The sequence below is a fragment of the Tinamus guttatus genome, unplaced genomic scaffold (assembly GCF_059628265.1).
Source record: "Tinamus guttatus ecotype Peru unplaced genomic scaffold, ASM5962826v1 Tinamus_guttatus_pri_ptg000026l, whole genome shotgun sequence".
NCBI classification, from domain to species: Eukaryota; Metazoa; Chordata; class Aves; order Tinamiformes; family Tinamidae; genus Tinamus; species Tinamus guttatus.
Window position 1 is genome coordinate 1,219,475 of NW_028288560.1, and position 16,851 is coordinate 1,236,325.

The window sequence follows — 16,851 nt, forward strand, 5'->3', positions numbered from 1 at the left end:
AAAGCCCTTTTTAGTTCTTAGTGGTAAATTAGGGGGACTCTGTGGTGTACAAAGTTAAGTCCTTGTGCCCATGATGGAGAATGAGAAAGAAAAAATGCAGTTTGTGCTGGAGCCCAGAGAGCAGCCTGCAGGCACGCTGGGTGTCATTTACTGCCAGCCACAAAGTCACTTTCAGCTGCACTGCTGAGGCCCAGCGTATGTGGACGGGCAGACTGCGTTTGACCTGGGTGGCTTCTGCTTGGCTTCCTTGGGAATGTGTCTCCATACACAGTGCTTCAGCATTAAAAACGAGAGCGGTTGCAGCATGTTCTGTTGTAAACAGAATGGATATGCAGCCAGGATGATGACATGCTGTTAACCTGGCTTTGGATTCCGAGATTTTACATCCTACATCCTAAATTATTTTAAGTGTAGCCTTATTTCCAGTTCCACGAATGTGTCTATTTAGGAAAGGTTGTGTTTGGCTACTTTGGGGTGATTTTTCTCAAGGCATTTGACAGCTAGAGGTCACCTGAAGCAGCAGGGAAGCTGCAGGTACTTCTAGCCTTGAAGAATTAAGCTTCCTAAAATGAAAAACAGGTTCAAAAAGCAATAGTGCCCTTGTTCTGTTGGTTTTTTTCCAGCCCGCTGAACTTGCTCGGTTCAGTCCGACACTCGTCGTCCTCCCTGTCGTCACACACCTCCAGCGAAACGGGAAACCTGGTTATCCTCACGGACAGTTCTGTGGGGGAGACTGCTGAGGATATGTACCACATGCAGGTACAGCATTTTGCAGCAGGGTAGTTCACCTGTCCGGGCACTCGGATCTGTCTGGTGAGGTTTTTCTCAAAGACCTGAACGGGGCGAATCTGACGTGGTTCAAGAAAGGCAACAGTAATTCAGTCAGGTTTACTTGGGGAAGAAATCATCAATTGTCAGTGTGGTCTGCGATCATATTTAGCCAGCGTGTTATTTACTGGACCCATGCAGCACACGGGGATGCTTGGGATGCTTGCTAACACTGGGCATGGTTGGTGAGAGGCTGGAATGACTCCCACAGCCTTGCTGCAGGTCAGTAGTGGTTGCACAGAAGCTGTTTCCTAGACAAGAGGTCACCCTGGGTGATCCGAGACAGGTGAATATCTAATGCACCGATCCGCTGCATTCTCTTTTGCTGATTTCTTTGCCTCCTGCAGCTTGTTTACCCTAGCTCCAGGTACCAAGGCTCAGTCACCAACGTGTCTGTTTTGTCCTCGTCCCAGGCCAGCCCTTCCACCTCAAGCCTGAGCTCTACCCACTCTGCACCATCGCAGATGATAAACTCTGCCCCTTCCAGTGCACGAGGTAAGAACGGACGGGCTCAGGTGAAGGGTCACCTGGGACTCCTGGGGTCCCCTGGATCTTTCAGCTGGTTGGCATATTGTTTGAACTGCTGTACTGCACTGAAATACATCAATGTTTCTCCTCTGGAGTTGGAATTATCTCTTCAAAATGATTCGTCTAAAATGATTTTCATTCTCCAAAATGGATTTGGCATTTTTTCAGTCATACTTGGAGTATGTCTTTGAGATACACTGGTTTTGGGCAGTTAAATTCCCTCATGGTCTCCACTGTCCTCCCACAAAATTGTGGCAGGCAATGTAGAAGAAAACAAGAATATTTAAGACAAGCGTATTCTTTGGTACGGCAGTTGAGAAAGGTAGATCATGAAGTCAAAGGCAAAAAAAAAAAAAAAGTGATTTCATATTACATTTAAATGGAACTATGATAAAAAATGAACTGGAGACAGGTTACCATAAATGTATGCATATGAAAGCATATATATCCAATGAATGTTGAGAGATAAGAACTACAAGTACCAGAGTAAAAGGACTTCCCCACTGGGAAATTCTTGAGTAAAGTAAAAGATTAAAGCAGATAGTAGGGGTGCTTAAGTTGCCTTTGCTGCCAGAGCAGCTGGAGATAGAGCTCATTGTTGCCTCCCCATGCCTCAGAACTGAAGCAGAACCACCCTGTGTAAACTCCTGGTTTTGGTAACATCTCTTCAGAACTTTTTTTTTTCTCTCCTTTGGGGATCTCGGCTACAGATTCATGCACTTCGAAGGTCTCCAAGATGCAGTCCGAGATAAAGACTGTTTTATCAATCTTATCCCTTTTCCTCTTATAGGGGAACTGTCTGTCTGCATAAGAATACAGAGGGGAAGGTTTTTACTGCTTGATAACAAGTGAAAGCCTCCATCCTCTTCAGCCAGTCTGGGGCGTTTTTGCTCGGTCTAGCAGTAAGATCTTACCTGACTGGCTGTTGCAATGATACAGATGTGTCCAAGTGATTTAATTGGACAGTCACATGGAGGAGGAAGGTGAGAAATGGAAGTCTTCAAAATGCAAACAGCTTCACTAGTTGCCAAGGGCTGGAGGGAGAATAACGATGATTCAACTAGCAGAGTAACACAATGAAACTGCAGAGCGGGCAGGGGAAAATGGAACCGAAAATAGGGCTGTGATGTCAGGAAGACACTTCTTAAATGAAGGTGCCTTAGCTGGCATGCGAGATCTCATTCTCTGGGGGGATCTGAAGGGTTTTGGTGCTCACATCATTTTAGGCTTTAAAAAGGTCTTGTATTTGCAGTAACGGGCTGTGCCGGTCTCTGTGAGCCTGATGACCTCCGAGCATCCCCAGATTTCCTCCTCGCTGGATTCTTTGCTGTCGCTTAGAAACCAAAATAGCGAGTGCTACTGCAGGGCGAGCTGCCCACAGCCGAGTGAACAGCACCTCCCAGAGATGGGAACCAGGCAGTGTAAATGGCCACGGACACGGAAGCAATAGGGAAATAATGATTTTGAAAAATAAATGAATAGATCTTTATCTTATTCTTTGCTCTTAGTAAAATGTTTTGACAGCTCATGATAAAAGATTTCTTCCTGGGTAGGTTTGTTCATTTTCACAGTAGGGAAGTATAGTATTCACAGTTTACTCATGTGTAAATTGAGATTTCTAGTGAAGCGCCAGATATTGTCTGTGTTTCACAGTGTGCAAGTCACTCCTATGGTTTTATGACACTGCAATTTGGGATGGAATTATTCATGGCAAGGAAAAGCCCTTCGCTTAAGCTCCACTGTGGTAATACAGCGCTGGTTTTCTCCTTGGTGCTTTTTCCTTTGGTTTGGGGTGAATTTAATGCTTATAAGAATGAGAGACTAGTGTGGCTGGCTGGAGCAAGGTACTTCGCAAGCATTACATGGGCAGCTCTGCCAATGCACCTCTATCTTTTTTCTTTTTCCTTTTTTTTTGTATTTATTTATATTCTTTTTAATTTAGTGCTGGTGAAAGGTGCTGGATTGACAACACTGGAGGCTGAAGCCCTCTATTTACCCACAGAGCAGATACAGCATGGGCGGCAGCCGTGCAAGCTTCCCCACGCTGCCCCCTCCAATGTGCCTCATCTCTGTGCCGGAGGGACCACCTCTAGAGGTGAGAGGACAGTTGGGTCTCCGTGAGCCATCCGAGCCTTGGCCTTTCTGCTGAGACTGCCAACCCAGCGACGCCAGTCACCTGCTGCAGCTGAGCACCTCAGGCAGGAAGTCTGTGGGGGCCAACAGTTCATTTCACCCGGGCCACCTCAATTGAAATTGATCAGCGTGGCATCTCGGTCACCTCTGGCTCTAAGCCGAGCATTTCTGGTTTTAGTTTTTTATCAATTGTTTTAATGTTTCCCTTATAAATCCACATATTAGCCTCAAAGTGGAAAAAAACATCCCATTACATTCTTGTAGCACCTTCTCGTTTTAACTGCAAAGTTCTTTCCAGAGCTCAGCTACTAACACTGTTCTGAGGAGGCAGGTATCTTTATGAGGCAGATTAAACTTCAATGAAAGGGTCGTGCTTGGGAAGGGAGAAGTAGAAATAAGATTTTAAAATCCTGCTGGATTAATGCAAATGCTTGTCGCTTCTTTTGGCTACCGATGCAGCTAAAGCGACACTAGTAAATCACTTGACTAGTAAATCATCTGACACTGGTAAACACATCTTTGACACATCTTTGTTTTCCAAAGAAAATGAGAGCCATTAAATCAGTATTTTGTTGAAAAGATGCTCATCAAGGAAACAGGTTAATGATGATTAGGTGATATCAATAAATAGGAGATTAAAGCAGCAAGGTTTACACAGAGATTACAATGTACACAACTTAGAGTCAGGGTCTTAAATAGAATTAGAGAAAAAAATGCCATCAGAACCCAGTAAGAATTCTCTAAGCTTGTGCTAATTATGGGGAAGGATGTTACTAGTTACTCTGTTTTTCAGATTAACAAGTACCTGTCTCAGATTTCCTCTGGCTTGACCTTGTGTGGGCTCTCCCCTATCCAGACAGCAACGCTGCTGTTGTGTGCAGGACCAGGAAGGATTCCCAAGTTTGTTCTGGCTTCATTCGAGATGATTCCCGAGGCTCTGCTGGAGCCCTGCTGGAGTTAAATAAATTATATTAAGCCTGTGTTTGGTAAGCAGGAAGTATAACAGAAAGGCCTGGAAAGAGCTACGAGTGGGTTTGGGGTTTTTTGTTTGTCTTTTGTTTTTTTAGTAATTCAATTTAAAATATGGTTGCGACTCCTCCTGGGCACTCCAGAAAGGAAAATCTGACACTTAATGAGCAACCAGTTAAGACATCCCTACCACTTCAGCCCCCTTTTCAGGTGCCAAAAATGAGTTTTGGTCTCTTACTCAGCACTTTGCAAGAAACTATTTTCTTGCCTTAAAATCCCTCTCAAAGCTAAAATGTCGTGATTTGGTAGAGCAGCAACCTGCTTTCCTAACTGCAATAAAAATAATGAATTTGGGAACACAGTTTCATTAAATTTGAAGATTTACTGGAATAATTTTCAGTTGCATTCCTTAAAATGCATACTATTTGTGGATTAATATTTTTGTAATTAAAAAATGAAAAATGACCTTTGTCTTCAGCGTAGGTTTTGCTTTCCCATTAATAACAGATACAACACTGAACACATCAACTGTACCTAGTGAACCCGAGTGGAAAGGGATGAGCCCCAGCACATACTGCAGCATTTCCTTTGGCCACGGCAGTTGCCCTGCAAGTTTTTTAAATATTTGACTTTATTTTTTTTTTACACTTTGCCAGTCTCTGAAAAGGAGCCCTGGCCAATGCGCTATCTGGCTGGAGCAGCAGCCCTGATTATTAATAAATGCTTCAGTATAGCCAGTCCTATAGCCCACAATTTGGAGTTACCGTGCTTAATTTGCTTGGCAAAGTCTGATCTTTGTAGCTGTGCTTCTTTACCAGTGTAGGGCACCAGCTAGCAGGCCTGTTTCTTAAACTAGACTCTGCCACCTTATTTAGCACACGTGAGATATTTTCAGGTCCTGCAGAGCAAGATCTTGTGGAAATTCCAATCCCTTATAAACTGCTGGCACAGAGAGGTGATTTGCACCTTGGGCAAAAAAAGAAAAGGACAAGTGCCACAGATTAAACAAAAGGGGAAAAACTAGTGTTGGTTGCGTGGTGACATAGTCCAGGGCCCAAGGGAAAGTTCCGCATCCTGCAGAAACAGGGCTATATGTGACCTGCGAGTAAAGAGACTCAGCATAAAGTGTTCACCTGTTTTCCAAGGTGCTGGTGTACATACAAGCAGAGAATGTTGTCCATGTTTCTGTCTTCTGTCTGGGGCGAAAATGAGTTTGGAATGAGAATGCAGCTATCCTGCAGCTGTTGATGCAGGCATGGGGTGAAGATTCATGTGGGCTCTGCCACCCCTGATGCAACTGTTGCAATTGTAGGACATTCTCCTGCATTCTGCTGGACACATTGTCCCTTCCACTGTGTGCTGAGGTCCCCCATACTGCATGTTTGCTTTTGCTGGGGTAAAAGCTGCATTAACCAGCCCCAATGCCTTTGCTCATATGTTGGAGTGCTGTCCAGGTAACGTGTGTGGTTGTGGAAAGTTTGCAAAAGGGGGGCATGTATTCCCCGACAGCCGGCATGGCTCTGCGATGCGCTGTGTGCTGCCATCTGTTAAGTCGTGTTTGTGACACTCTTAAATGAGCAGTGCCAGTTCCAGCTCACTTTAGCACATCAGTCTGTGCCTAATATTGGGCACCCTATGTGGTTGTGTGGTACTTTAAAGGAATCGTTTTTGGGGCAAACCTGTCGCCAGCTGTAGCGTATCAGAAGGAAGTGTGTTGTGTGGCTCACCTTGAAGAACATGACCCCCAGATAATCCTGACTTCTTGGAGACACTGTACATGAAACACCCCAATCTCTCAAATTTGACAACTGTTCAGACAGCTTATAGTTAAATCTACCAAATCAAGCATATCCCTGCTATCCTTTTGTAAGTATTAGCACATTTCCTGTTGCCACGTGCCAGCTCAGGCTAACACCACGCTGAGCAGTAACTCCATGGCACGTGGATGCACCTGCGTGAGGTGCCACCCATGTTTGTAGGAAATTCAATTTATTACAACTTGCTGTTTTAACAAAGAGGAAGCCAGGCGTGGTATCACTCACTGCATGGCCACACCTCAGGCTTTACCATAACTGAGGCTTGAAGCAGCTTCCTGCTCCAACTGAACGGTGCAGCTTAGGCTTTTACCCTTTTTTTTTTTTTCTCCCCCAAGTTAGTCCTAAAATGCACAATGTTAATCACATTTGGATAACCCCAAAATACTTCCCAGTATGAGGGAGCACTGTGTGCTGTAAAGCAGCAGAGCCACAGCTGATTCCATGCAGATAAACAGTTTTTTTAAGAGCCAGAAGGCAACCTAAAACTAGCAATGTCTTAACCACCATATGCAGAAAGTCCTTAGCTGTTTGCAGGAAACCAGGTCCTCTTTGACCCTTGTGCTGTGTACCCTACCACCCGCTAGCTGCTCAGTGGGCTCCGCGCCGTGTCTCCTCGCGTCCCGTCAGGTCATCGTGCCAACGGTTTGCCAAGGAGGACTAGCTCGCTGGGCATGCTGAGCCGTGGCTGTTGTCTGTCACGTGTACGTGATTATTCTCACTCGTTTACAGGCTCTCCCTCTCTACCAGATAAGTACCGGCACTCTCGGGAGCTGATGATGCTGCTGCCGACCCACCGGGACCGCCCCAGCAGCGCCATGTACCCCGCAGCACTCATGGAGAACGGACAGGTAGCAGCTCTCCTTGCTGTCTAGCTCAGCTGCCCCAAGGTGGGACTCATTTCTACCCTTTCTGATTGCCTCAGGGCTCTGTTTTGGCTGTTTGGAAAGTACAACTACTTCTGTATGAGATTTTTCAGAGTGGGTTTCAGGTTTTTCAAGAGGACATGCAGACATTTCCACAATCGTTGTCTACTGGAGCCACCCACGTTGGTAGTCAAGTGACACAGACTGTAATGACAATGTTAAAATCACAGAAATTGCTTGTGAAAATGGGCTCTTCTTCCCAGCTTTGGCCGGGCCCATCACAGAGTCATGCTATGTATTAACTTTTCTAGAAGCATGTCTGTCCCGTAGTCTGGTCTCAAAGGTGCTTCTAACCACCTTTATGGCAATTTTCCAGAAATGATAAAGCCCACAAAAGACTGAAATAATACAGGGTCTCTGAACAATCTGCCCCCTTATCAGCTACTGGCAGTTGGAGAAATTTAGGTTGTGCCCACACACCTGCATTTTAGTTTGGCTCAGGCTTGTGGAGGGCATCTCCTTCAGGTCCCATCCAAGAACAGTCTCAGAGCACATGAACTCAGTTCTCTCAAATGAAACTAAATAGAAGGTGAGGTCCAGAAGAGCATGTGATGAACCTGAGCAGCCAGGGGACACGAGACCAGCCCAGAACTAGTCTGAGCTCAGCCAGAGCCCGTGAGCAGTGCGAACAGGGGTCCTCAACACTTTTACGCTCTACAGAGCCCCTAGTATCACACTGCAGTACTTGCTACTGCACACATAGCCTAAGATTCCTGTACATCTTTAATTATTATTTTTTTTCCTAAAGAAAGTAAGGGGGAAGTCCCAGGGCTTTGCACCACCTGCTGTGTACCTATTTTCACTTTCCTGTGCTGACCTTCCCCTCTCTTAGCCTCCAAGCTTCCAGCGCGCCTTGATCCAGCAGATGATCGGACCATGCAAACCTTGCAGTGATCCCAACCTGTCTGTGGCTGAGAAAGGTATTTTTTCTCCTAGTTAACATACATGCTACCTAAAATATTATTACTGTGGTCACGCTGCAGCTTCTTTGTGCCTTCCTTGGCTCAGTGTCTTCATTTTTAAATTGGGAGTTTAATTAACTGGGCCTTCTGCCAACGTATAGGCATCTCAGATCACTCATAGGAGGGTGAAGTTGCACAAACCTCTCTATTTCAGAGAGTACTTTTGAGTTTTTCACTGGGCCAAATCCTGCAACTTTTAGCAGGTAAAACTCACAAAGCAGCAAATGAGAATTTAATGACTGCAGGATTTGGAGCTTTTTTGTTTTTTTAATACTTGTTTTTTTCCTTCAAAGCATTAACGTATTCTTGTAATTCCTTTCTAAGGCAGTTTTATATTTAGATGTATCATTAAGGATGCATGCTTTTGAAAATCACTGCTTTGAGAAAAGGAACCAATCTCTGTTAGTAAGGGGAATATTTCAAGGAAGAGTTTAAAGCACAACAGTGATATAAGGTAAGATGCAGCATGGAGGGAAAAACATTAAGAGGTTATGTTGAAGATTTCCCAGGTGACCATAGAGGTTGGCATGACAGGTCTCCAAATAGATGGGAAATCAGCCTGTCAGTAGCTGGCAAAGGATGACAGATAGTTAACACAAAAGAAAACACAAAGAAAAACAGTTTGATGTAATGGAAAAGCAGGAGCTTGTCAAAGGGGTTCCATGGACAAAGCGATGGGCTCAAAAATGATCTGAAAAAGCACAAGGGAGCTAAAGTCTGAGTCAAGGATTCTGCTGTAAACAACAGCCCTGCGTAGGAGTAGGAAAAATGATATTGTAAAGGTTAAAGGTTTTAAGGCCGGGAAAGACCATCGTGCTTCTCCGGTCTGACTGGCATAATGCAGGCCACTGGACGTGACTTCTTTCAATGTTCTTGTTTCAGTACTTGTGCCTTAACTGAATCCTATCCTTTGGAAAAAAAATCCAACTTTTGGAATTTTTAATAAATCAGAATCCACCATCACTTTTACTATGTGATGACCTCGAAGAGGTCCAGATCAAGACCAAAAGCCAACTTGCTGTACTGAACAAATAGCAGAATGGTAATTTTTGTCTATAATGGAGAGACAAAACGTGGCTTGGCGGATTAAGAGCTCTGTCTTAGCCCTGTTGAATTTGGACTGAGCATGTGATGATGGAGATGGTGAGAGTTTCTTATGCTGGACGGGAGAAAGATCAGGAATGGGCAGGTAAATATGTGTGTTGGCAAGGTACAGTTAGTACTTCAACTTGTATTGGCTGGAAGTATTTATGCAGGAGTGTAGTACACAGGGCAGAGAAAAAGAGAGCAAGGACAGTCTCTGCTTCCAAGCTGTGCAAAGGAGACATGGAAGATGCACTCGATGTACATGGTTACTCCTAGGGGATGGTGTTACAGGAATCCCATCTCTTTGGCCACGGTGGTAGTATAAATGCACCTACTGGCATTTTGCAGCCTTTGAACCCTCATCATCCTTTTTAAGTGAAAAAAAGGCAAATGACATCCTGACTTAAGTGATGTCCCATGAATTTATTCAGCCCCTTTCCTTGCCATGTCAAAAGCTTCGTTCATTCAATGACAGCAGGGTGACATTTGCCCAGTCTAACTCTTCAAATGCAGCCTCCCTCCTAATTGAACTTGGCCCTCCAAGTGAGTACTGTTACAGGAGAGCAAGCTGGGCAAGGACAGAGCACTGGGAGCTCCCCTAGATGTTTTTTTTCACAAAGCTTTTTGGATAAAATGCTGCTTTTAACAGGCAGCAGCCACCCTCCGAAGTGCTGTGACCTCAGCATCATTTCCAGCTCTCCTAAATACTCAAAAGGGAGTGAATGAGGGAACACTGAGAATGTGTAGAGGATTATGCACTAGAGTACCATGTTCTTCACATTTCCTGTTGCTGGTCAGTAGGGCCCAGTTATTATTATTGTATACATTTTTTAATAATCTTTCTTAGTGGTATCAGTACAGTACCAGAGTAGTCAAAATACTGGCACCTTGTCACGCTGAATCCAAAGAATTACTCGCAGCAGCTGAGCCGCATCGATCTCCTGTAGCAGTGAGTACCTCGGGTGCAATCCAGGCATGCTTGTTCTGTAGTTCTGTAAAAACATGTTAAATTTTGCATGTTAATTGTCCTCAAGGGCTGGTATCAGCTGGTACCCAGTTTACAAAGCAGCGTAAAAGAAACGGCTCATACACACATCCTAATTTCCTCTTGACCATTTTCTTAATCATAATGAGATCACCAACAGTATACAGCAGTCAGAGATTTCAGAGACAGAGCAAGGTGTGAAGGTATCAAGAGGAATTTGAGGGATTTATTGTCCTCCTTCACATCAAGTGATGCCCGATCAGACACTCAGGTGAAATTTCTTTAGTTCCCTGGCCACATAGTTTTAAATCTTGGAGAAGGAACCGGGTAGCCTTTCTCCTGGTGAGACATTCGGACATTGTCATATCTGTCAGTTGAGCTACCTTCACACCTGTCCAAGTGACCTTGACTGAATCCTCTGAATTCAGAGTAACTCTGCTGGCTAGAGGCTACATTGAATCCTGACAGAGTAACTCCCAGGAGAGTAGCTCACTATAAAATCAATGGTTTTATAGGTCAAACAAATTGGCTTTTGTTCTGCCCTTCTTGCCTGATGCCAGTACAGCACAGGAGAAAATAACACACTGGCATAACAGCACCGTCCTCTCTGCTTTTAGCCTTTGACACCAATTACAGTCCCAATTAGAGCACTCTGGCACATGTAGAGTACAGGCAAGGCTGTTCACAAAATTAATCTGAAGCCATTGTACCTGTGTCCAGATGAAACACAGCATTGGTTTGAACCTGTTCTCTGTCGGGGTGCTTGGTATCATCCTATGTCTTTGCTCAGTTGCAGGGTGCTTCTCTTTTAAAACGTTTACTTTAACATGTTAATGTTTTGGGGTTTTTTTCTGCCTTACGAGGCTGTCATTTTGTGGTCTTGTTTTCTTTATAATGGGGATTTTTAAGTCCTTGGGGTGCCTGAGTTTACATTTGCTCATGAACTAAGGAAGAATTCCAGAGAAACCTTTCAAAGTAATTTTAGAAGAGAGATGCACCACAGCAGTTGCAGGCATTTTAATTAAGGGGAAATTCTCTTCAGCTGTCCAACTCCATGTTTGTTTCTCCATGCTTCTACTCTCTCTGTTTCAAACTGAAGATGGCAAAAGCTATTTTTATCTTGCTCTTCTTCGGTAGACTTACTGAATTTTTATTACTTTCAATATACGAGGAGAGCCTCCTGTCCTTCTCTGCATTAACGAATGCTCAAGCTCTAAACCACTGTATTTAAATATCTTGCAACCAACATCTGTGATTATGCTGTAGCTCAGTAAATTTTACCTTGAACGTCGTGACTTCTGCTGATCGACTTGAGGTGTAATTACCCTCATGTCCTCCAAGTTCCTGTGTTTCCTCGGGGTTCTGCTGCGCATTTCTTGCTGCTCTGTAATCTCTGCTAAGCAGCCTTGCTAACAACTGACCCCCCTCTCTGCAGTTCCATCGTTCAAATTTCTTCTGACCTCCTCGGTGGTTTGCCACAAACCTTGCAGAGTTCTCCCGCTCCTCATATCTGAGCCCAAGGGCTCGTGAAGGGGCAAGACTAACAGCCCCTGCCATGGCCTTTCGCTTCCTTAACCGTGCAACCTAGCAGATCTCTCTGTGTGCTTTTAATCCTACCATTCACCTAGTCCGTAGAATCTATCCCGTCTTTTCTGCTAAAGGGTGCTAAAGGGAAAGCCAGTCCTGGTGCCGGCAAGCCCGTTGTGTCACCCAAGATCACTGTGTTTCACTCCTCCAGCTGTGCCGGCAGCGCCCAGCAGCTGGAGCCTAGACAGCGGGACGAGAGAGGCCCTGCCATTCCTGTCCGCCCACGCCGGGAGCATCCTGGCCCCACCAATACCTCCCCGAAGCCTGCCCCATGGTAAGGAAACGGCCAGCAGGGCCACGGCGTGCTTCCTGCGCAACACCATCCTTGGCCACTGACTTGAGAACTCACCTTGGCCTGTTTCTTCAGTACAAACAATCAGAAAAAAAGGGGAAAAATAAAAGCAAAGTCTTTCTTGTCTGTTAGGCTGAATATTGCACTTTTTTTTTTTTAAATCTTCCAGCTTTTACATTCCTTACAGTAATGCAGACTTCAGTGTGTTCTGCGAGTAGGATTAGGTCTGTGAGTGCTGGAAGCCTGGCCTGGCCTCCTGCCAGTGACTATCTTCAGCAGTAGCTTAAGGTTACAGAGCTATTAAATGAAGCTGCAAGTGTTTGTTGTTTATGAGCCTGTTGCCTTGCCACGAGATCCTCGATACCAGAGGTGGGTGGAAATCTATCATTGCTCTGAACTTCTCATTAGCCTTTTGCGATTGCATGATGGATGCAAATCCCAGGATCTGTTAGAAAGGAGGTTGGAGCAGAGCTATCAGCACTTGGAGCTGCTGCCTGGTATTTTCAGCGGGAAAGCCCCACTCTTCCGTCGCCGTGAGGCTGTACAAGTCTGCATGTCTGCTCCTTGTCTCTCTGCAGGACACTACTCGCTGCACTTCGATGCCTTCCATCACCAGCTTGGCGATGCTCCTCCAGCACTGCCCGCACGAACGCTGCGCAAGGTAACACCGCCGTGGCGGGGGAGCAGAGCAGTGCAGAGGGAAAATACCAGTTCCTGAAGGAATCCCCTCCTCTTCCCCTACCTCCGAGCAGCTCCTGAATACAGAAACACTATTTTTAATGGGCTAATAACTTAAACATGAGAAAATCCACCAAAAGTTTATCCACAATTTTTCCAGTTTCAGCTGTGGAAAGCTCTTCCACAACTAAATTCTATAGAAACAGTTTGGCTGCGTCATAGGCCCTTCCACTTGCCTTCGTAGCCCAGTACGCTGTGACTTCGATATGGTGGGAGGGAAGGATTTCACCACAACTGCCCTTTGTGTGAGCACTCCAGTGCTGTCAGGTGCGCTCCTTGGCCACGTCAGGGTAATGTGCACAGGGACAGTAATCGTTGACATGCTGAACACAAAAGGAATTGGTTCCATCAGTACCATTGTTAACAAACTGTAGAAAAATGAAACACGTAGCAACGTGATGAAGAGCTGCCTCCTTTGTCAGTTTTAACTGGATTTTTATCTTTCTCTGAACAGTCCCCTCTTCATCCCATCCCTGCATCACCGACTAGTCCCCAGTCCGGTCTGGATGGAAGTAACTCCACTTTATCGGGTAGTGCCAGCAGCGGCGTTTCCTCCCTGAGCGAGAGTAATTTTGGACATTCCTCCGAAGCCCCTCCTCGCACAGACACCATGGATTCTGTCCCAAGCCAGTCCTGGAATACCGACGAAGACCTAGAGACCCCCTACCTCCCTGTCAGGTACAGTCTCTCTGAGCCTGATGTCATTGAGTCACTCAAATCCCAGCCATGCCGAAGTCACTCCGCACCCTCTGGAGTCATTCCTCAGGACACCATGGACCCACCCGCGCTACCCCCCAAACCTTACCATTCCCGACTCCCAAACCTGGAGAACGAAGAGGGAATGATCATTGAAGATGACGACAAACACCGGCCATTGCATCGCAAAGTATCCCAGCCAGTGAGTGGAGGAAAGGAAGAGCAAGCCAGGGTAGCGTGGGAGCATGGCATCAGTGAGCAGTAGGAAGAATTCCTGGGCAAGCAGCTTCCATCATCATTCCAGGCCTGATAAGAAAGGAGAGACGTCAGGACTCGGAGAACAGCAAACCAGTTTTCTACTGCCGTGAGTTAACGGCTGGAGCCCGTGCACCCAGCTGGGCCAGCATGCAAGGTTGCTGCTTTCCTTTCTGGTTTCTTTTTACACCTTTCAGATGTGTTTTTAACTTTCTGTGCAGTGGACAGTTTATTCCTTCTGCGGTTTCGGAACCTCCACATGGCACGTGAGCCACCGAGACCCACAGAAGCTGAAAAGAGACAATATTAAGTTGGGGGAGGGAGGGTGGGAGGGAGGAAATGTGATGAGTTCGTTTTAAAACTGCTTTCCTCCCAGTTCTGAGACGCACACGAGTAGAAGCAGTTGCACTAGGGACTTAACTTCTTTGCTGTACAGAAGTGAAAGCTCATTGCTGAATTCAGGGATTCTATGAACTGTCAGGCTGGAAGGTGCATGAGCTGCAGGCAGTGGAAGATGGCAATTCTAAGAAGAAATTGGCTCTTTTGAGAGCGGGATTGTACATATCTGTGCAGTGATCTCCCTGCATTGGTTCACAGGTGCTGAGGCGATCTAACCAGTGCTTATGCACTGATTTCCAAGATACCATTTCCAACAAACTCTGCCTCCTTTGTTTTTTTTTGGTTTTCTTTTTTCTCTTCGCATACTGTTTGATTTCCTAAATTTGCTTTCCGTGGCTAACCCAACCTGCTGTCTCATTGGAATGATATTCACCTACGCTACAGGATGAGAGGGGGTTTGTAGCCATAGGAGCTGCGACTTGATTGTAGGCCTTCCTAATGCCTAACTTCAGGCAGGCTGTTGACACCAGCATTTCTGTTCCCATTTAAAGAAAATAAAAGTAACAAGTAAAGAAATATGTATAAAGTTGAATTGCTTATGTCACATTTGATTGATTACTCAGCCAGTATAGGAAAGGTGGCTTAAATACACCCAAATTCTTGCCTCAGGGCTGAACATGACACCCCTCCCCAACTTTCCTGCCCCAGGAGCTGGGATTCATTACCTGTCACCATAACGCCCCTCTGTCCTTCTGGAACACTCCTTGCAGCTGCTGTGCAGGACCATCCCTTGCTGTAGACAGAAAATGCTAACATGTAAGAAATGCCCCCTGTATAACATGCACCCCAGAGTCACGGATTTTAAAGGCAACCTGTAAAGAAGAAACATTCGTTTCCTCTTTTGCTTCTTTAGAATGTAAAAAGAAGCTTTAAAGCTGCAGTTTTGCCCTTATGGGAGGTTGATTTCTTTCCCTATAAGCACCACCCACCCCCATGCTGCAGTACATTTTTTTCCATTATTTATTGCCAAGCTTTTTGAATGGCTGAAAAATTTAGTGCAAGGGCGATGTCAGAGAACACAAGAAACAGAATGATTGCAGAGATGGAGGCAGTATTAGTCTATGAATGGGGGGGAGGGGAAAAAAAAAAAAAGCCTTTTAATCAGTATCTGCTTATTTTAATACATGAGAAGCCAGGAAAATATTCTGTGGTAATTTAAAAAGACTCTAAGAACTCTTTTATGTGCATTTTTTTTCAATTTCAGTCAAAAGGGGGGAGAAAGTATCAAATGTTTAATATATCTTAGATAAACAAGAACTGCCCTATACACCTTTTAGCCTTCCTCACGACCCTATTCTCCCGCAGATTGCAAAGCACACTCCAGAGGATGGTGAGAGAGACACTGCACTTTCTCACCATGTAAAACTCTGTAGCACATTCAAGTAAGAGATTTCCTCCACCTTTCAGACTAAGTGTCAGAAACAGGACTAGCACTCAGCTCTCTCATCCAGTTCTTGCCCTAACCACTCGGCTTCTCATGCTACAACCATAATGCCACAAAAAATACATGTATGCTTTGCATAAAGAAGCAAAAAAGGGTATTACAAATCTTTCACAGGTCACTTTTAGCACTACCTCTAAATAACATGACTGGGCAGAGTACATTGCATCTGAACTCTTAAAGATCTGTCTACATGAAGTCTGGACTCAGCTCTGGTATGAAAGGGATTTTAAGAGGATTCATATCTTTTATTTGTCAAATTCTATCCCATGTGAAAGTAATACATTTTTGTTTCTTAAATGGCCTGTTTAGCTGGAACAAAGTCTCTCTTGCTTCCTTACTAACACAGGCTGCTTGTAGCTACTCTATCCTTCACCACTGAGACAATGCTATTAAAAACCTGGCCTACAGTGGGCATTTCATCTGTAGCAGGAAGGGGAGTTTTCCAAAGCTAGGATGGTCCTAAATACTAATGAATAAAGCTGCATTCCTGGTATCAACTGTATATTAAAAAAAAAAAAAAGTTTTCAGCGAAATCAGGATAAGTTCTTAGAAATTAATGAATTATTTTCACATATCCTATTCTCCAAACTAACTTGAGATTCGTCAAGTGAAATTGTAAGAGAAAGAATGGAATACTTATCTCCCCCATCTCTCTTTTTGGTAGGAAGATTAAAATGTCAGAAACAGTGATTTATTGAGCTTCCTCGTAGCAAAACCAGCAGGTTTTGCAAATAAAATTTTGTAAAAGCAAGTATGCAATTAACATAGGACTAAATTTCAGTCAATTGGAAAATCTACCTACCGGGCTAAACAATCTCTTAAAAACATATCATCCTGCTCTGCTAAGAGACACTGCAAAATAGCAGTGTGTCCAGCTGCAGTGTGTGATGTTACTGCATCTTTTTAAGGGTTTGAAGATCAAATCATATACACAAATACCCAGTTTACGGCAGGTCCACACAGAGCAGATTAACTTACTGAACTTAGAAAATCGGAGCAACTTTGGAGCTTGATTTCTGTTACTGGTCCAATATCTGCCATGCAGTGCATTGGACCAGGGGCCTATCTCCCCTCAGTGCCTAAGGGATTTCATGGATGTGGAACTAATACTGCTCTACAGGCTGGTTTATGGCATATAAAACATTAAACTCAGTCCTGTGGCAGGTGGAAGCAGCAGCACTTATTCCACTTAACCCCTCAGGATGTGAG

The 16,851-nt window shown here is 44.8% G+C and overlaps 1 protein-coding gene across 2 annotated transcripts in view; it reads left to right on the forward strand.

Annotated features, from left to right (window-relative positions):
* Positions 1 to 14,463, forward strand: part of DOCK3 (dedicator of cytokinesis 3) — a 158,888-nt gene extending 144,425 nt beyond the window's left edge. For both annotated transcript variants that reach the window (XM_088527203.1, XM_088527196.1), the window contains 8 exons: positions 624 to 759; positions 1,242 to 1,323; positions 3,299 to 3,451; positions 7,005 to 7,123; positions 8,031 to 8,118; positions 11,970 to 12,092; positions 12,689 to 12,771; positions 13,303 to 14,463. In XM_088527203.1, coding sequence (XP_088383329.1) covers positions 624 to 759; positions 1,242 to 1,323; positions 3,299 to 3,451; positions 7,005 to 7,123; positions 8,031 to 8,118; positions 11,970 to 12,092; positions 12,689 to 12,771; positions 13,303 to 13,809 — 1,291 coding nt within the window. In that variant the 3' untranslated portion in view covers positions 13,810 to 14,463. The remainder of the gene's footprint in view (positions 1 to 623; positions 760 to 1,241; positions 1,324 to 3,298; positions 3,452 to 7,004; positions 7,124 to 8,030; positions 8,119 to 11,969; positions 12,093 to 12,688; positions 12,772 to 13,302) is intronic.
* The last annotated feature ends 2,388 nt before the right edge of the window (positions 14,464 to 16,851 follow it).